The 20,453-nt window shown below is 32.6% G+C and overlaps 7 protein-coding genes across 7 annotated transcripts; 4 read left to right on the top strand and 3 right to left on the bottom strand.

Moving 5' to 3' along the window:
- Window positions 1–171: 171 nt before the first annotated feature.
- NAEGRDRAFT_67891 (uncharacterized protein) lies at window positions 172–1,329 on the top strand (the record flags this gene model as incomplete). The annotated part of the gene is made up of 1 exon (XM_002677005.1): window positions 172–1,329. One exon carries the CDS (start codon window positions 172–174, stop codon window positions 1,327–1,329), a length of 1,158 nt encoding a protein of 385 aa, XP_002677051.1.
- On the bottom strand, window positions 1,278–3,803 carry NAEGRDRAFT_79867 (uncharacterized protein; the record flags this gene model as incomplete). Its single annotated transcript, XM_002676923.1, has 6 exons — window positions 1,278–1,521; window positions 1,565–1,659; window positions 1,698–2,399; window positions 2,441–2,566; window positions 2,606–2,747; window positions 3,073–3,803. The coding sequence occupies 6 exons, from the start codon at window positions 3,801–3,803 to the stop codon at window positions 1,326–1,328; spliced, it is 1,992 nt and encodes a 663-aa protein (XP_002676969.1). The 3' UTR covers window positions 1,278–1,325.
- Window positions 3,804–4,179: 376 nt separating this feature from the next.
- NAEGRDRAFT_67889 (uncharacterized protein) lies at window positions 4,180–5,841 on the top strand (the record flags this gene model as incomplete). Its single annotated transcript, XM_002677004.1, has 1 exon — window positions 4,180–5,841. The coding sequence occupies one exon, from the start codon at window positions 4,180–4,182 to the stop codon at window positions 5,839–5,841; it is 1,662 nt and encodes a 553-aa protein (XP_002677050.1).
- A 4,140-nt stretch (window positions 5,842–9,981) lies between these two features.
- On the bottom strand, window positions 9,982–12,374 carry NAEGRDRAFT_380 (uncharacterized protein; the record flags this gene model as incomplete). The annotated part of the gene is made up of 4 exons (XM_002676922.1): window positions 9,982–10,171; window positions 10,210–11,418; window positions 11,457–12,028; window positions 12,078–12,374. Coding segments are annotated over 4 exons (2,268 nt in total), but the record flags the coding sequence as incomplete, so codon positions are not given.
- A 309-nt stretch (window positions 12,375–12,683) lies between these two features.
- On the top strand, window positions 12,684–16,483 carry NAEGRDRAFT_88153 (kinesin-3; the record flags this gene model as incomplete). The annotated part of the gene is made up of 6 exons (XM_002677003.1): window positions 12,684–12,704; window positions 12,758–13,038; window positions 13,080–13,089; window positions 13,149–13,783; window positions 13,826–13,868; window positions 13,910–16,483. 6 exons carry the CDS (start codon window positions 12,684–12,686, stop codon window positions 16,418–16,420), a joined length of 3,501 nt encoding a protein of 1,166 aa, XP_002677049.1. The 3' UTR covers window positions 16,421–16,483.
- A 66-nt stretch (window positions 16,484–16,549) lies between these two features.
- On the top strand, window positions 16,550–17,473 carry NAEGRDRAFT_67885 (uncharacterized protein; the record flags this gene model as incomplete). The annotated part of the gene is made up of 4 exons (XM_002677002.1): window positions 16,550–16,682; window positions 16,771–16,825; window positions 16,876–17,320; window positions 17,426–17,473. 4 exons carry the CDS (start codon window positions 16,550–16,552, stop codon window positions 17,471–17,473), a joined length of 681 nt encoding a protein of 226 aa, XP_002677048.1.
- Window positions 17,474–18,286: 813 nt separating this feature from the next.
- Window positions 18,287–20,194, bottom strand: NAEGRDRAFT_67884 (uncharacterized protein; the record flags this gene model as incomplete). The annotated part of the gene is made up of 1 exon (XM_002676921.1): window positions 18,287–20,194. The coding sequence occupies one exon, from the start codon at window positions 20,192–20,194 to the stop codon at window positions 18,287–18,289; it is 1,908 nt and encodes a 635-aa protein (XP_002676967.1).
- Between the last annotated feature and the right edge of the window lie 259 nt (window positions 20,195–20,453).

Here is a 20,453-nt window from a genome sequence, read left to right as displayed (position 1 = left end):
GAGTTAAAATTGTAAAATTTTAATTTATTTAAAACGGTAACAGTGAAAAATATTTAGTTTTCGAATGATGTGATTAAAAACTTGGATGTGATGGCAATAAATAGTGTATTGAAATTGCACCTTTTAAATTTTCTTTAATATGTTTTTTAAATAAATGTTAATTTAAAAAAAATGGGAAAAGAACAATTGAACAAGGAGCCACAGAATAGATATCATCCCTATTCAGACAATCGGAAATCAAAGAAGGATGATTTAGAGGAGGAGGATGATATTTATTTCTTTGAAACGTGGTACATTCCTAAACATATGATTACTAGTATTTTACAATTTTTGGATTTGAAAAGTCTAGTTGAAAAAGGATTATTAATTAATAAGAAATTTTATAGAGTGATATGTGATGATTGTGAAGGAGTTCTGTGGGAAACTTTTTGTGTCAAACAGGCTGCATGGCTAAAGCCACTTTTCAATGATCTTAAAAAATCATTACAAACGAGAAAACACAAATGGATGAGATTTATGTCAATATTTACAAATAATTATAATCAATGGGATAACACTCCAAACTATTCACCAACCATAGATGTAGATTTTAGATTATATAATAATAGTACTGATGCTCAGGAAACAAACTCACAACAGATCGAGGGGAGCAGCAATGCTTGCCAAACTGTTAAGTATTTGGGAATTACAAAAAATACAAGTTGCTCATCCACATATGAAATTAACTCTCAGACTGTAAAGTGCTTTCATATCAGATTGGATTGTAAACCTTCCAAAACTAATGTAGGACTAGGAATAGCCGAAAAAAGTTTCTTACTGTTGGAACGAAAGTTTGTTGGATTTAACCCTTACAATGCCGGATGTTCGAGCAATGGAAGGGCAAGACATTATTTCCCCAATGTTCAAGAAAGGTATTCAGAAGCTACATGCGGTTTTTTCTTTGAGGGGGATATAATTTCAATAGTTGTAGATATGTTAGGAAGGAGCGTTTCATTCTATATTAATGGAACATTCTCTCATGAGTTCAAAAATATACAATTTAGAGGGCTTATGGATACTTATAGAATTACAGCAACCATGTTTTCTTCTGGAGATCAGTTTAGTTTCGTACAGGAATCTAGGCTTGGTGTTCCTGAGCTACTTTTAATTTATGACCAGTGTGAAAAATCATACGAAACATATCACGTTCATCTTAAAAGTATTAAGGAAGAGTTTAGAGAGGTAGCAGAACAATTCATGCGCGACTGTGATGATCTTGACTTTATTTCAACATCAATGGCAACAATGAAGAGCTTTATTAACAAATTTAATAATGGTAGTAAAAATTAATCTTGATGTGGTCTTGATACATCGAAAGCTTGTGGATAAAAGTTGGTAACTACAAAATAGTTCATGTAAAATACCAATAGCTCTTCAATCATGGACAACACCCAAAAATTAACCCATGTTAAAATAGTATATTGTACAAAGAGGGAAATTACAGGAGCCATCAAGTAAAGAAGGAATGCCAATCTGAATGCTCTTTAACAATGTTAATTTTGTTGAAAGATACAAAATAACTTACTTGTACTTCTTCATCTTGATGAACACTTCACTTTGGTTATCGTTACTGAACTGTTGTTCTGCAGCTTGTATTCTAAGTCTATCTATTGTTTGATTCTGAAATGTTTTAGTAATTTTGGTTTCATTCAACTTACCATAGCTATGATAATTGCAAAAGTGATTACAAATTTAACCACTCTGAATACCAAAAGGAAAATAGAGCAAATAGAGGAGTCCTTACAAAATGCATACATAATTCTTGTACCTAAATAAACAACAAAGCAGGAAATGAACAAAAATTTTGCCTTTGGATTGAGGGAATCTTCCATAATAGAATATCCAATTGAAATAGCTAATAACATGAGTAAAAATCCTGTATCTCCAAACACACTTATTACAGATAATGTAATATCCAGAGCATCAGACATTTTTCCTTCAATATTAATATATTCGAAATAGGTAAATACAGAGGCATGACTGATAATTTGCAAAATGATTGCTACTCCAATTACAATTTGAAGACGGAAAATATGTCTTTTGTTTTTCAAGAAGAAGAATAATAAATAGGTCAACAATGCTCCATTAGCAATCATCAAAGTGAAATAGATCAAAATGTAAGGGTGCTTTTGAGTACTCAAATGTTGTCCATTAGGATTAATAAGTTCCATATCTACTCTTATAGATAATGCTGCACTTGGTGCAGAAGGTTCACATTTCAACAAGAGAAGAGAGTAGTGGGAAGATGTATCAATAGTAATGGATTTTGAAATTGAATAAGAGTAATCATCCAATGCAACCAATTCATTATCAGAATAAGAAACTACAGCATCAATACTTGAAGATGTGATTGGAATTCTCTACTCTGATTAGAATAATATTTCAGTCAACTGAAACTTACCAATTTAGAAGGAATATCACACATATATTGAGCATATGAAGGATCACTATCCCACTTTGCCGAGTGTAATACTGCCCAGAATTTATAGGGAAGCATTACAAAAACAAGATTTGCAGAATCGGCCGACTATTACAAATTAAAAATCGAAATCCTATCAAAACATACTTGTTTAGTTGTAAAATTAAACTTGGCCAATCCTCCTGTTGAAAATCCAAAACCTGATCCTTCTAAATCCACAACATTATATTCAGCACCTGGTTGTATCGTAAAAATCTTACTTGAATAAATTCCAAATACATTATCTACACTAAATAATAAAATAGCTATTAATAAAACACCTAGAACATTCACACCATGACGATGATGATTGTGTTTTGAAAATAATTTAATTAGAAGAGGAAATGATGATGGTTTCATGATGATGATCGGAAGAGAAAATATTTTTTCAAGTCTTTGAGAAAACTCTTCCAATCTATTTTTATCAATTTTTTTTGTATTGGAAAATTGTTAGAAGATTTGCAAGGCAAAATAACAAACTCCATCTCGCTTTTGGGTAGGATGGCTTGTTATTTCATTAGAAATGTTCAATTAGAATAGAATAATATGAGATAATATACAAATTATTGATTTACTTTTTTGATTTACCAATGGCTAGCTCATTGAGATTGAGTGGTATTCTTTTAGGCTCTTTCATGAGTTCTGAAATACCTTGTTCTGCCTCTCCTCTAATCATATTAACAAATATTGATTTTGATTGTGGAATGGCCTCTTCAAAAGTACTATAAACATCAATACATTCAAGAGGATTATTCATTAATTGAACAAAAACTGCGCATTCCCTTGATGGTTCCTTGCTCAATAAATTATCTTTAACTTGATCCGAGTCCTCTTTATGTTTAGATAAATTAATTAAATCCTTTATATTTGTATGTTCAATTGCTGATGTATCTGTTTTAATAATTAATAAACCGTCCAATTTTAAATCTTTAATTGTAATTTCCAAAGGCATTTCAACTGGATATTGTCCAACCATTTGATTACCAATTCCTAGACTGTATCCATAATAACTTTGATTATTCGGAACTAATTTGTTAATTTGTGCTCTGGTTTTTAATTTAATATAACCATCTCCTTGATAGAAAAATCGTAAATGTATTTCTTGTTGAGTGAGTGATAGTTTGGGTAACTTTTCTATGGAAAATTTTGGAGTTACACTTCCGAATGAAAAATCACTCACAGACAATGGTGCACATAACATTGGATTCGGAGGACCCATATTCAAAGCTTGACTAGCTGCTGTTTTGATCATTTCAACGGTTGCTGTTTGATCCCATTGCGACCAATCAAGAAAGTGAAAACTCATTTTTTTTAATTTGTAAAATTAATAAAATATATTAATTATTACATTAGTATTAAGTGTTATTGGTGTTTTTTATACTGACCAGATTACAACTGAAATAGATTATGAAAGTGAATGAACGCCTGTGAACATGCAGGTCAGGAAATAGATCTTTAAATTCAATGAATAGAGACATTCTTAAAATCAAGTCTATTAATTTGATTGGCAAGAATCATTTGCATGATAAATGTTGTAGAAACTTTCCTCTCATAATGATATGTTGCATAGGATTTCCAAATTTGGAACTAAGGAAGTCTTGAAAACACGTGTTTTTTACTCGCGTTTATGATCTGTTTCTTCTTCTTTCATTTTCAAAATGCAACAAATGAATATCAAAAAAATGTGGTCACAGGCATGGGGTTGGTTAAACGATCATTGTTGCATTACAATCGATAATCAAAGGAGCTTATTGTTACATTACTTGCAAAAACATAGAGATGCACCATTTTGTAAATGGTTCAAGGAACAGACAGAACAATTTGTTAATGCAAAGGAAGAACTGACTCAATGTTTGTATCACTTCTCACAGCAACTTTATAGACATGTGGTTACAGAGAAGAAGTGTCATACTTTATTTAAATTTGATGAAAGCGCTGTAAAACAAACCGAATTGATAAGAAGAGTGAAATCAACCAATTTAAAATCATTTGAATTTGCCGAGATTGATTATAACAAGGTATTTAGATATTATGGAATTGATAAATTCATCCGAGTTGACTTTGAAGATGAAAGAGATTCCACAGTAATGCAAACAACACTGAAAGGCTTTTGTTTATATGGACAAATGTTCAAGCCAATTGGTGCTTCTTCAAGTTTACTTTCAGAGAGGGGAGTTTACTTTACATGTGAAGAGGATCCAATGAAAATGATGGACATCTTTGGGATCTATGCCTCTGAAATTGAAACCAAAATTGCAAGACAGTGTCTTAATTTCACTTCCACCAAAGAAACAATTCGTGTTCACAAATATATAGTAATTGATGACATTAATTCAAGAGATGGAAAAGGAATTGTGTCAGATGGTATTGGTATGATTAGTTACTCATTTGCCAAGGCAGTTTGCTGTAGTTTGAGAGATCAAAGCATTGATGGAAAATATGTTCACATTCCTCGTGCTTTCCAGATTAGATTTCTTGGATTTAAGGGAATGTTGACAGTATGTCCAGACAAGATCATGAATGGCAATCAAATCATTCTGAGAGAGAGCATGAAGAAATTTGAGGGGAATCCTCTTTTCAACAAATTGGAAATTGTTGAAGGATTGAATGAATCAGACACGGCAAATATTAATAGACAAATAATTATTTTGTTAAGTTCATTGCAAGTTAAGGATGAAGTGTTTCTTAATGCACAAAAAAAAGCCCTTGCTAGAAATAAGTGTCGAAATGATGAAGAATTTAGGGCAAGAATCAAGAATGCTAAGGAAAAAACAAAGTTTTTTATGAAAGATTCAGTTATTGCTAAAGGAATTTTGGACGAAACTAAACAATTGAAAGATAACCAAGTTATTGTCATTACAAAGAATGGGCGTATGGTTCCAGGTGGGAAAAAAGTTATTGTTTTCAGAAATCCTGGACTTCATCCACGAGATGTAAGAATATTCGAAACCGTATCCATCCCAGATTACTATCAGAAATGGTTTGGACATGAAGTTGATTTAAAAGGAAGTGTTATTATTTTCGCTGCCGATTGTCAGCAACACAACATTCCAGGTGAGTTAGGTAACTTTCATTTATTTTCAATTTCTAACTTGCAATTCAAAGATGGTGATAGGTTTTTTACCTCTTGGAATACTGAAATTATTCCACAAGCACAATATATTCAAAGTTGGTGGAGTAAAGCTAATGAGTTTGGCCATACACTTAAACAATTTGATCTTAAGAAATGTGTCAACACTGCACTTTCCAACTTTTCCCATCATCTCTTGAAAAACTATTGGTGGACTAGTGCTAATGTTTTTGAGTTTAGAATGAGTAGTAATGTAAGTTGTGAATGTGTTTAGTATAATTCCTTAATATTTACACGGAAAGATTGGAATAATTTGCAATACATGGGTTGTTGTATGTGAACAGGAAGGTGCAGACAGTCCTCGAGCAAAAGAATTGGCTGCCTTGTCAGATGTTGTTATGGAATCAAGTAAGAATGGTCAACTAGTAGCGCTTCCAGATTGGATACATGAATATAATGAGAGACCTGACTATATGGGAGGTAAAATAAGATCAACTTCAATTATTGGAAAGTTATACCATCAAAGTATTGCTGTTGAAGAGGAGAATTATCCAAAAACTGAATCTAAACAATACTATTCTTTAATTGGACGTCTCTGGAGAATGAGTATCTTTTAAATTCTGATGTTTCTTTCAATCTTTCAAAAGTATCATTCAGATTGAACAAGAGCTCAGTTCTAACAAGATCATAAACCTTTGAGAATTTGATGGATTCTTTTGCTTCATAAAGAGATATTAGTTGTTTCTTAACTGGTGATGGAAGATTGACTTCATATTTTGAAAGTGATTGAAAATAGGTTTCGTATAAGCGTTTGTACGAATCGAATGGCATTAAATCATCTTGTTGATGCGCCTCTTTCAGGTTTTGTAATTCTTCATACAGTAAGGCATTCTCCAAGGAAAACTCTTTAGAACAATACATTTCGAATAGTTCCTTGAACAATTCATCTTTCATCAATGCCTCAAATCTAACACTTTCATTATTTTCATCCGAATCTATATTCCTCTTTTTAGAAATATATCTTTTCCACTCAATAATAATTGCTGTTCCTCCAGCCAACATGTACGTAAACACAAATGCCACTGCTTTCAATAGTCCAACCACTATATCCTGATATTCGAATGGAAATGGTGAAATTATTGTAATGGAAACAGTTGCAATAATAATCACCAAAAAATAGAGCAAATCCATTCTCAACCCAAATGGATCTTCAAAGGTTAAGAATGTATAAATACCCTTATCCTTAATTTTCTTCCAATTGAGTGCAGCATCCAATAGAATGATAATTGTTCCAATTAATGTGCCTGACAATACTACAACCACGTACATGATATTGAATACGTATTGAGTATCTGAGTAGTAAATTCTGCTATTAATGAACGGGACACAAACAATCATCCAAACAATGGCATAGGCCATTCCAAAGAGTAATGATCCGACAATGCCGAAAGTGGAAGAAACTAGAATTTTGTGAATTTTAATTGAGACTTCACCCTTAGCTTTGGAAAGGAACAGATATAAATATCTTAGATAGGTGAATCTCAATAAGGAAAATCCGTAAACTCCAATAATTGCTGCAATTAAGCAAACAATAAAAGCACTCTTAACTGATCTGCATGTATTAGAATATGAAGAAAAGGCAATATTACAAGCAATTGTCAATAATGGAAGAATATATGGAGCCGTCAATCTTCTTTTGATTGATTTAGTGTTACAAACACTTAATAGAGCAACATAGAATAGAATTCCAATGACAATGGTTACTAAATTAATGGTATCGTATACAATATTAGCTGTTCTATTGTTACTCGAGCAAACTGTGTATGCGTCATTATACTTTTCATAACAATACATTGAATTGATTGTCATTTTTGAAGTTGACTGATTGTAATATTGTTGAGATAGAGTTTCGTATTCTTGAGTGTACTTTCTGCTTGAGAAGGGATAAAATTGTAAAGTGGGCTTCTTTTTCTTCAATGGTACATCATTATATTGAGTAAGATAATATGTTATAAATTCTCTTTCATAATTCGAAACATTTCCATAACCAGTTTCATATAACATGTATCCTAAATTTCTGTACAATTCATAATTACTTGTTCTATTGAAATATAACTGATTTAGTCCCAAATAAACAGTATCTAATTGATTTTTCACACTAGTTTCATCCAATACAGTTTCATTATAATAAACCGAAACTGAAATAGGCACTTGAAACTCTTTGAGGAAGGAAAAATCATTCCATTCATATAGACCATTAGTTTCTATCATCTTTGGAACTCCTAACACAAAACTTCCAAGAAAATCTTCAGAACTCATTACAAAAACATCAAATAATTCGAGTGGATTCCCAAATACACAATCATAAAACACCAAATCATAAGATTTAATACTACGAGGTATAATTATCTGTGATTCATTTGTCAATTGTTTGTTAAACATTTCCAATTGACTTTTAAAAATTGTTTCAGTGAGCGACAATCCTCTCACTAACAAATCAGATTCCTCATCATAGATATCTGTTGTGGAAGAGATTGGATTAATGATAACTATTCGTTTGTCATGTAAATCCTTCGGAGATGAAAGTTTGAGCTTGGGTGAGAAGGAAACGACTGTTAAATGATTTAATGCTGAAATTATGGTGATACTTGAGAGTTGTTGAAGTTGCTGCTTGATGATTGACTGTTTAATGTTTATGAGAGTGTGTTGTTTTAATTGTTGTGGGGTTGATTGTGCAAGTATGAGACTTAATGAAAAGATGTTTATGCACGCAAAGATACTCAAAAGAAGAAAGATGATGTTTGGCATTCTTTTTGATGTTGGTATTTCAAAAATTATGCGCCTGAGACGTTCAAATGTGCATGTTCTATTTGAAATGCAAAGGAATAGTTAGACCAAGTAGAACCACACCAGTAGTAGTAGAACAGGGTCCAATTGACCAATCATTTCCAAGTGAACACAATTTTACAATCCAATTAAAGTACTTTAAATAGAAAGGAATTTAATGAATTGGAGGGAAATTGACAGTTGCCTTACATCCATTATGTTGATGAATATTATCAATAAGAGCTTGGTCACATTTCTTCAATTGCAAAGTATTCTTATCAACACAGAATCTAATTTCACCAATGTTGGTACGATCACGTAAACAAGCAACAACTCCTGGATAACCAGCAGCAGCCAAAGCACTTTCCATTCTTTCTCTTTGATAACCTCCATGAGATGGAACAATATTAGATCCCTTCAAGGCATCAAGAAGATGCATCTTATTGAAAATCTTGAGAGTATTGGAGAAGTAGATATATTCCAAATTATCCAAAGTAGAATTAGAACAAGTACCATGCTTGACAAATTCATGAGTCCAGAAATGTTCATTGGAGTGATAGAAAGATGGCCACAACTTGTTCATTTGGTCTCTAATTGGAGCAATGGCATTGGCATCAAAATCAATATTCCAACAACATTCTGGATAGGTAGATGGATTGTTGTATTGTGGCCAGAGTCCTATTAATAATAATAATAATAATATATTGTTATAATAATTGATGACGTGATGATTGAAAAATTCATAAATTTTCATCGCATGCATTAAATAATAGTTTAAATTTCTCTACTATTATCAAATAGAAAATACTTACCATGGAGAGTAAAATCATTGACAAAATCTGGGACAGTGCATTCACCTGGCTTCTTACCGACACAAGCAGTACCTGGCCATTGAATACTGTGTAAATGAATTAGTTCATCATGATGATTATTTTACCTACCTGAGGAGGAAGTAGTCGAATGGTTCATATCTATTGGCAAAGGACTTACAGACTTCTTCGTTATCCTTTGGAGCATTGAATTTAATTCCTCCAATAGTAAATGCTTGAGCACTAATAACGAGAGCCAAAATTGCAAAAGTTGCGATCAAGATTCTGTTCATTTTTTTTATTGAAGATTTTAATTGATTTCTAAATCTGTGTAGGATAATTATTTACTGTAAAGAAATTATAGATGTGTTTGCTACCTTTCTGTTAGTACTAGAAGTTGTACTTCTATTTGTCGAACTATTTACACTCCTTACAGAGCTCTTTACACTGGTTCTGGAAGAGAGAACAGATAATCCAGATGCAGGTCTACTGATAATTGGCATTGAGAGCCCTTCTTCTTTCAAGTACTTTTCCAATGTATTTCGCATCACTGGATTTCCTTCAGTTATTTGCCCTAAAGTTAATAAGCTATTTTTGATTTTAAGTTTGGCATCTGTACAATTAATATCTTGAGTAAAGACTTCCCCATCTGGCGTCTTCTTAATTTCCTTAAGTTGACTCTTAAATAACGTCTTTTGAGTTGCAAGGGAGGTCAACAATTTGTTGATATCCTTTTCTAACAATTGCTTTGAGTTCTTAAGAGCATCTAGTTTTATCTGAATTTCTTTTTGCTCGATCATAACAGCTTCAAATTCCTTTTGTTTTCTTGTTGCACTTTCCTCGTAATCGTGTTGCTCTTGAATTCTTCTACTGGTAAGTGTGTCCAAGTCCTTACACTTATTTTCAAGTTCAACTTTCTGTCTAATGTCTGGATCGTTCAAATCAACCTTCTTATAATGCTCGTTATGGCTAAATGAAATTAAGATAAAGAAATCATTCAAACTTACCTAATATTATGATTCTTGAATAAAGAGAGAGTATGTTCCAATCCTCTGTCATGACTCTCAAGTTTTTGAATTTCTTCATCCAACTTGTCACCAATTCTTTGAAGTTCTTCTCTTTCTTGAATTGCTCTAATCAAGAATTGTGCTTGAGAAACTTCTTCACCATCCTCGTCTGGTTTCATTCTCTGAATCATAATGTTATACTTATTCTTAAGCTTGTCGATATGGACTCTTCTATTACTCAATTCAAGAGAAAGCTTTCTTCTTTCATCTTCGTAAGCCTTTAATTCTGCTCCTAACATTTCCTTGTGAGCTTTAACCTTTTGTTCCTTTTCAACATAGAGCATTTCCAATTGATATTTTCTGTTTTCTAAACCAGATACTTCATCGCTTCTTGCTCTCAGCATGTCTCTCATTCTCTTAACTTGAAGTTTTTGAATATCGTGTTGAACAAGTAAGTCTTCCTTTTCTCTGGACAACAACTTCATTTCTTCTTCAAGTGAATTGTTTTCTAAAGTGAGATCATGAACCTTTTCTGTGAGTTTAGCTTTTTCATCTTCTTTGATGTCAACTTCCTTTTTAATCTTTCTAACTTCACCAATTACCTTAGTCCATTCACCCTTAATCATATCAAATTGGGCTTCATGTTCATCCAAAGTCTTTTGAAGTTCTTCAATTTGAAGATTAAGCTTGATTTTCTCTTCCTCAGTTCTTTCGCCTTGAGCTCTGTTAACTCTTCTTTCCATTTGTTGAACTTGGAATTCAATGTTATAGAGCAACTCTTGTTGTTTAAGAACCACACTTTCAAGTTGTGAAATTTTTGATACCATGTTCTTATTTTGAGAGTTTGTTCCTCCTATTTCTGCAATCATGTTTGCCTCCTTTTGTCGTTCCTTGAACAAAGCCTGGGATTGGTGATAAAGTTGAGTCTTTAGTTCTTCCAATCTTTTGTCCATGTTTTTAAGCTTGGTTTCCTCTGAAACTAGGACATCTGAAACGTATTTGGATCTAGACTCCAGATCTCCCATGTAAACTTTACTTTCTTCCAATCTTGTGGTTGTTTCCTTCAATTGTGTTGTCAAAGCTTCAAGTTTTTCTTCCTTCTTTTTAATTTGGTCTTGTAAATATTTCTTTTCAATTCTCTTGTTGTTCAAATCACTCGAGCTCTTAGCTAGAGTGTTTCTAATAACTTCAAGTTCATCTTCCAAATCTCTAAACGAACGTTAGAATGCATTTCTTAATATACTTACTTGATATGCTTTTTGAGCTTTTCATTTTGGTCACGTAGTCCTTCCAAAACTCTTCCAGATTTATCTATTTGTTGTTCCAATTTTTTGTTATCTTGGACTCTATCTTCAAATCTCTTTGTATGCTCATACAAGTCCTCTTGTCTTCTTTGAATATCGTCTTTACCATTTGTCAATGCTTCTCCAGCCTTTTGAATCATTTCATCCCTCTTATTCATAGCTTCAATTGTATCTTCCCATTGTTGGATGAGGTCTTGTCTTTCCTTATGGAGGGCCTTGTAATCTTCTGCAGTTTTTTCTAACTCAATTTGAACAGATTGTGTTTCAGTAATTTCCTTTTCATATTCTGTTTTTTTGAGTTCAGTAAGTTTAGTCCACTTCTCACTATCCAAATTAATATCCTTAATTTTCTTTTCATCTTGTTTGGAATATTGTTCGATAATTTCTTGATCTTCCTCTTTTTGTTTTTCGGCTAATGTCCATTGTTCCAATTCTTCTTGATCAAAACCCATATTTGTTTTAAGCTCATCAATTTTTTCATTAGTTCTGAAAATTTCATTTTGAACCAAGTTGGTCTTTTTAATTAATTAATTAATTTTGAAATTAAATTTCTTGAATACTTACCTGATCCTGAATATCATTTACTTGCTTATCAATTTTTTGTATTTCTATTTGGAGTCTTCCCAGTTCTCTTTCAGCAACTTGTTTAAGATGCAACTCTGTTTCCGTTTCGCTATTCTTAGCTTCTAACAATGCTTGAGTATTTTGTGCTTCAACAGTTGCATTCTTAAAGTGCTCCTTTAATGTTGAAGTTCTATCCTCCTCCGATTTAACCTTCTTTTGTTTTTCATTGAGTGATTGTTGCAATTCATGAACTTTTGCACTCAATTCCTTGTTGTAGTCATTGAGCAACTCTGGTGGAAAATGATCGAAAGGCAGAGAGTCCATCTTTTTTTTTAATTTTAGAGGTTAAATGCGTAAATTTTTGGCGGGTGTTTTTATGATTTCTTGTTCAATTATTTTATCTCAGAGGTAAAACAATGTTTTTGAACGTTATGCCTTATCGCTTTTATTTCAATGACCAAGGCCCTTTCAATCACCATCAACTTTGTGTTGTAAGTTTCTTTCATGAATTACGATGATGTTGGTTGATTCTAAGCTTTAGGTGACTGTTGTACAACAATCCCAGAATCTTATCTTTGCGCCAAACTTATATTTCCTAACGAAAAAATGTCGTCTGATTCGGTGCTGGTATGTATTAGAAGAAGTATGAACAATGATGGATAACAATATCATCTCCTAAGGTTGCTGTTCGTGTTCGTCCTTTCAATGAAAGAGAAAAACGTATTAAAGGAGGAACACAATGTATTATTAATATGGAGGGTCCTCAAACAATAATAAGAGACCCAGATACTCATGGACAAGATAGACCATTTAGCTTTGATTATTCATTTTGGAGTCATGATGAAAAGAGTGAGGGACACACCCCACAAGAAAAAGTGTTTGATGAGATTGGTGTGAGGATCATTGAAAATGCTTTCCAAGGATATAATACTTCACTTTTTGCTTATGGTCAAACAGGAAGGTAAGTTTTAGATTGACAATAGGAATTCAAACTGTTGATAGTGGTAAAACGGTATGTGTCTATTTGAGGATTGTTTGGATTTTAATAGTATTTGTATTTTTACTATATAGTATACAATGATGGGAGTTGGAGAAGGAGAACATATGGGGTTGATTCCTAGAATTTGTAAAGCGATCTTTCATAGAATTAGAGAAGATGGAAATAAGAATGATGGAATTACAAGAAATTATAGAGTTGAAACCTCAATGATTGAAATCTATAATGAACAAGTTAGAGACCTTTTCAACCCAACAAATCCTTTGAATAATAAGGCTGGTTTGAAGATTAGAGAAAATCCTCAAACAGGTCCTTATATTGAGGGAATGGAATCTTGTATTGTACATAATGAGGACGACATTTTGAGGTTAATGGATGAAGGTAATAGGTTAAGAACTATTGCCAAAACAAATATGAATGATACATCATCAAGAGCTCACACTATTTTCCAAATTATTCTCGCTTCTTCTACTGAATCTATTGTTGACAATGGAACTTCTGCCTTTTCTGAAAAAGTTTCAATCATTAACTTGATAGATTTAGCTGGTTCTGAAAGAGCAGATAAAACAGGAGCAACAGGCGAAAGACTAAAGGAAGGATCATCTATTAACGTTTCTCTCACAGCCCTAGGTAATGTAATCAACAAATTGTCAGAGAAAGCAGAAAATCCAAATAAGAAAGTTTTTGTTCCTTACAGAAACAGTGTTTTGTAAGTATGAAGGTTGAATTCTCTTTACTAATAGAGTTACAGAACTTGGTTACTTAAAGAAAGTTTGGGAGGAAATAGCAAAACGGTATGTAATTCAACAAAAGTTGACAAGCTAATTTCCAAAAGATAATGATTGCAACACTTTCACCTAGCGATTATAATTACCAAGAAACTCTTTCCACCCTCAGATATGCCAACAGAGCAAAAAGTATCAAAAATAAGGCAAAAATCAACGAAGATCCAAATGCAACAGTAATTCGAGAGCTGAGAGATGAAATTTCAAGACTTAAATGTCTTCTTACACCTTCAAATAAGGTTGTCGATGACGATGAAAAAATTAAACTGAAAGAACAGCTTGCCTCAAGTCAACAAATTATAGAACAGCTGCAAACAACTCAGAAAGAAAAGGAACGAAGAACACACGAAATTGAAAAGGCAAGAAGAAAAGTTCTTGAAGAAGCTGGTATTGTGTTCACAGATATTGGAGATATTGTTCAATCAACTGACGCCCCAAGTTTGGTCAACTTGAATGAAGATCCAATGATGAGTGGTATGCTTGTGTATTTCTTTAAAATTGGTGATACATTCTTAGGTCGTGATAAGTCTAATAATATTGTTCTGAATGGTCTTCAAATCAAACCACAACATTGTATAGTTTCCAGAACTCCCGAGAATATAATAATCATTCCAATCAATTCTGCTACTGTTTATGTAAACGGTAAATTGATAACCAAGGACACAGAACTGAAGTGTAATGACAGAATAATTTTAGGTAATAATCACGTTTTCAGATTTACAGAAACAAGCTCACAAGTGGATGAAAATATCGATTGGGCTTTTGCTCAAGAAGAGTTATCTCAAGAACAAAAGAGAGCTATTGAATATGCTGTAGAAGAAAAAGAAAAAGAAATTGAAGAAACAATGAAGGCAAAACTATTGGAGATAGAGAAAGAATATGAAAAAGAAAAGTACAAACAGCAAGAAATTATTGAAAGACAAGTCAAAGAGTTAGAGGAACATAAACAAAAGCTTGAGGAAATGGATGAAAAAAAGAAGAAGAAACGAAGAAGTTTTAGAGACACTGTTAGGGGTGTTCTTAAAGGTCTTCACAACAAGCTTGTCCACAAAGAAGAAAAGGTCGTAAAGCCTCCTCCTGGTAATATTTCGAGAAACAGAATCGATGAAAATTTGGTTAGGCTTTTGCCAATGATTAAGGAAGCAAATGATATTGTAAAGGATTTCAATAAGAATATAAGATATGACTTGAAAATTCTGGTTAAAAATTCTGAACCTCTTCTGGGTATACAAGCAGTTGATAAGGAAAGGAAGAAGACAACAATGTGGTCGGTTGAGGAGTTTGAAACTAGACTTGTAAAGATGAGAGAAAAAGTTCTCATCATTAGAGAACCAGTCCAAAATGATCTTAACACTTCTATGACTGAAGAAGTTCAAGATCCTTTCTATGGCAGTTCTGTCGAAGTAGTAGGAACAGCCAGAATGGAACTGAAGCATTTAGCCAGAAGAACAGCAAAAGAAGAGTTGCTTCCTCTTCTTGATGTTGATGGTGAGGTAAGGGGCCACTTGCTAGCAGCAATCGTTCCATTGGTTCCAGGTGATGAAACCATGAAACAAACACCATTACCTGTTGAAACTCCGGATGATTTGATGGGCCAATCTCTTCATTTCCTGCTCAAGATTAAAGCTGTTAAGGAATTGGACTCACAATCCAAGGACAATTATGTTCGTTTCAAGTTTTATACTGAGAAACCAATTCATACTTCCAAGCAAACAGGAACAAACCTTTTGTTCAATTTCCATAGAAGATACTGTGTAAGAACAGTTAACGAGGATTTAATTGAATACTTGGAAGATGGCTTTATTCAGTTTGATTTGGTAGGAGAAATAACGCAAGAAGAAGGAAAATGGAATTCTCTCAGAAGAAAGAGTCTTTCCAGTTATGGTGGCTTGATGCAAGAAGCTTTTGCTAATTCAACCATGAATAGTTCTCAAAATGGATCAGTTGGTGGGTCAACAACTCCAAAGAGAAAAGCCATACCAAACTTTACACCACCAACAAGTCCAATTTCTCCAGCAAATTCCGACTTGAATCATAGTTTAGACACATCTGATACGTATTCTAATGCTAGTGAGTTGATAAAAGAAAATGAAATTTTGAAAGCAAGAATAAGAAGGTTATCCATTGGTGGCTTACCATCACCATCTAAGAACAAAACCGTAATACCACCTCAAGCAACTTCAATATCTTCATATAGTATATTGATTGTTAACTTTATTTCATTAACCAATTGTCCGTATGGAGATGGTTGTGTAAATTTCAAAGTTTCTCTTTCACAGGGATCAGAAGAAAGAACTTATAATGAAAAAGCTAAATCTGGCTTAGTGCCTTGTACAGTTGGCCAATTTCCAATCAATGAAAAGTTATCTTTCAACATTTTAGAGACTATCCAACCAGACAATGTGTTAAAGATCAAACTTTGCCACAACAAACAAGAAGTGATGAAATTAAGTACAACTATCGAAAGAATTTTCGAATTATTTAGATCAGGAAATGAAGAAGAGATTGCTTTTAATGGATCAACAACAAAACTGCAGTGGTCTTTCAGTTTAGATGTTTAATGTGATCCATTTTCAAATGGTAAAATCATTATGTAAAAAATGCAAATAAATATCAGCAACAATATCCAATTTAGAAATGAATTTTCAAACCTGCTGATAAAACGTGATGAAACGGAGAAGAATAATACAATGTTTCAATATTTGGTACAAATTCAAGAGGAACGGAACAGATCACCAAGACCACCTGTATCTACTAATGAAAATTCCGATGTGAGAAATGACGTTTTGCAATCACAATTTTTAGAAGTAATGCGAGACAAGGGTTTGTTTTTAATTAGATTTAAATTTATTTATTATTATTATATTTAAATTATAATAATAACATGAAAATTATCATATTGATTATATAGCAAGATTAATGGATCAAATTACGGAATTAAATTCTGCTCTCCGATCAGCAGACAAGTAAGTAATGATCATGTTGATGATAATTTCTTACTATTGTTTTATAATAGAAAAATTGAAAGTCTAACAAAGGAGAATAAAGAATTAGAAGAGAAAAACAAACAATGTAAAGAACAAGTGGAAATACATAGAAGAGAAGCAGATTTGTTTTTAATTGAAATTGGAAGAAGAGATGATGAAATTAAAAACATGGATAATTATCAAAAAACATATTTAAAGGAAGTGGATTCTATTAAATCTAAGGATTATATTCTTAATGAACAAATCAAACAATTACAAGCATCACTCTATCACATGTCAAATTATATCCAAAAATTAAATAATGAATACAAGACACAAATGATGAATGTTTGTAATGAACTGGAACATGAACAACAAAGAAGTTATTCACTTGAACAACAGTTAAATCAATATGTAAATGGTAAATCGGAAATATCAAATGTAAATAGAGTCGAGGAAATTGTAAGAGAAAAATATGAATATCAATATGGATTTGTAAGTGAAATAATTTTCAATTTTATTTATTTGTATTACAGAAAGCCCATGATTGTTCTGTAAACTGTGTACAATTTGATACAAATTATAATTTATTATTATCAGGAGATGAGAAAAATACTGTACAATTATGGAAGTTTAATGAAGATTTGAGCTTCACAAATATTTATACTATGAAAGCTTCATTAGGGTCAATCACTTCAGTGTGCTTTTCAGATGATGGATCTAAAATAATGGCAACTTCTAAAGATGGAATTATTAGGATTTATGATTCCTCTAAAAACTTTCATTTTTCATCTCTGAAAGGTCATACTAGTCATGTAAATAGTAGTATATTTGTAGATAATAATATTGCCCTTAGCGGAAGTCATGATAAGACTATGAAATTTTGGGATTTGAATGAATTGAAATGTACTAAAACAGTTCTAACTGGAAGTTCATGTAATTCAATGGATAAGATTACAGATTCTGTAATTATATCAGCTCACTTTGATAAAAAGTTGAGATTTACAGATACAAGAATACAACAACATGTTGATGAAATAGAAACAACTCACTATGAATCTATAACTTCTGTGGATGTATCATTTGATAGAAATTATATTGTTACCAATTCTAGGGATAATACTTTGAAAGTATTTGATTGCAGAACTAATAAGGAATTAACTACGCTTTCTCACCCTAAACTTTGTTGCAGTTCTGATAATCTTACCAAGGCATATTTCAAACCATTCTCAAATAATAGTATTTGTGTTCCCTCTAATGTTAACTCATTTATTGAAAACAGTAGTAACGGACTTTTCATTTTCAATATTAATAACAATTCGAGTGAGCATTTAGATCATAAAAGTAGAGTGAACGATGTAGCACTTACCAGTTCATACATTGTTTCAGCAACTACAGAGGGTAATTTTGAGGTTTACAAACAAGTTCAATAATTTGTACAAAGATATAAATATTACAATTTTATTCTCCAGTATTCAAGTTGGAATGGCTATTATTATTGGTAGTGTTATTAGTGGCATCTTCTTTCCTAGGTTCTATTTCATGTATTTGAGCATGCCAGTAATGTACTTGGGTTTTCACTGTAGTATGCAATGACTGATTATGAGTACCGAAAGAAAAAACAGGAGGGAAAAAGCTGAATTCTTTCCTTACATAGGATCCAAGAATTTTCAACTTTCTTTCTTCCACTTTGTCTTCTTCATGAAGGTAGGGTATCGAGGCTATGTTGATATCTGCAATTAGGTCATCCTCAATGTCCAAAGATACAATGTATTCTTCTGTTTCCATTGTTTGAAGATCTGTAAACATAATCGTTGAGTGACAAATTCCATCCTTATTGGTTTTTCTAGACGTCACCTTGAATGGAAGGAAAGTTATGTCATAACCTTGGAAAAAAACAGAGTCAAAAACTGTACATTCTTGGTGGAACTCGTCTTTAAGTCCTGAAGACAATTTGGCAAATGTTTGTCTTAATAAATCCATTGATCTTTTTCTTCTTGCAGTTTGCCACAACATTAAAAAGTCGTTACACAATTTAACAATTGCACCGTCAAACTTCTCTTCCTCAGGAGTACGAAACAGTGTTTTGATTTCTTCATTGCTTCCATTATACTCTAATGAATTACAATAATTTAGGGTTGATGATCTAGATGTGAATGGTCTCATATCCATTGTTATATTATCAAAGAAATGTGAGGTCAGGAAGGGTATTGGTTCAGCATTCAAAATTCCCTTATCTTTGTCGGAAAGTTCAACTGGAATCCATCCCAAGTTATCAATCCATACTTCAGCTTTGGAATGGAATTCAGTATAAATTAAAGATGGAGAGGTGCCATTCTTCATTAACTTTTTATGATCCTTCTTCTTATCACCTGATGGGCAAAGATATCCAAAGTGAGCTCGGGATGGAATACCGTTTGCTCTACATACAGAAATGAATAAAACGACTAAACCAATACTTCCTTCTCCCTTACTTTCAACTACCTCAGAAGCAGATGATCTATGGAATACGTTTGGTTTATACTCAACTGTGGACCATATGGCATTCAATGATCTTTGAAGGAAATCAATTGCATCCTCATCTTCCTTAATCTCTAGTTCGTGTTTCTTTTGCCATTTAACGAAGCCAGGATCTTTATAGTTATAGTGGTGTGTCTCTGATGTATAGAATATACTTTCCTTTGGTTCAAGTCTTTTAACTGGTTCGAGATTGATTTCAGACTCACTATTAATTGGAATTAGCTCTCTCTTAGTATATTTCCATGAAAAGGTAAATTCATGAACAGAAAACTCGTCCTCTCCTTGTTTTTCATTATACTTTACGAGATTACACAAAAACAACGGAAGAGGTGATTCTATATACTCTTGCTTCTTTTCTGGATGATTTCTAAAATCTTCACCCATTGCTATATCAAAGCTATCACTCGAAGATACAATGTGCAAGAGATTGTTTTGTTTTTTCTTAGTAGGTCTTTCCTGAAAAACGGAAGTTATAAAAGATGTTATTGTTGGTGTAGTTTCTACCTTAATATCAGTTTGATAGAATGGTATCTCAGGCGGTATGGCTGTACATAGTAAATACTTTTGATTTTTGTACATTGAGGAATACATGCTTGCTGTTATTCGCAAAGGTTCATGATACTTAATAGCATATTTAGTAGTGATAGGACTATTAAACTTGTGAATCAATGATGAGACACTAGTTTGAGCTTTTAAGACAAGTTCTCCAGCACCTTGATTACCTCCATTTTCTGTATTCCCTGTTTGTTTATTTCCTGTTGCTTTTTTAGGGTGAAGAATTGCAGGTGTTGGAAGAGGCTGATGACTCCTGGAACCCACGTTTTTATCTGTAACACAAATAATACCCATCTAAAACAATTGTATTCTTTTCCAAATAATAATTAATGATGAGGAATATTGTTGCCTGATGAAGTTGATGATTATACAAGTTGTATGAGTTGATGATTTTTATTCGCCTATAATGCCGATGATGTCAAACAATGAGAGCACCGCGATAAAAATTCAAGTAAACTTTAACGAACAAATTAATCGTAGATTATTTGGTGGGAAACAGGTGAGTGTTTCAACCAGTGCGCGTGCGTTCTGATATTTTTTTGGATTTGGTTTC

Source organism: Naegleria gruberi, assembly GCF_000004985.1.
Source record: "Naegleria gruberi genomic scaffold NAEGRscaffold_25, whole genome shotgun sequence".
Taxonomy (NCBI): domain Eukaryota; phylum Heterolobosea; class Eutetramitea; order Acrasida; family Naegleriidae; genus Naegleria; species Naegleria gruberi.
Note: the sequence above shows the minus strand (reverse complement) of the source record. Positions and strands in the feature narration are given on the sequence as shown.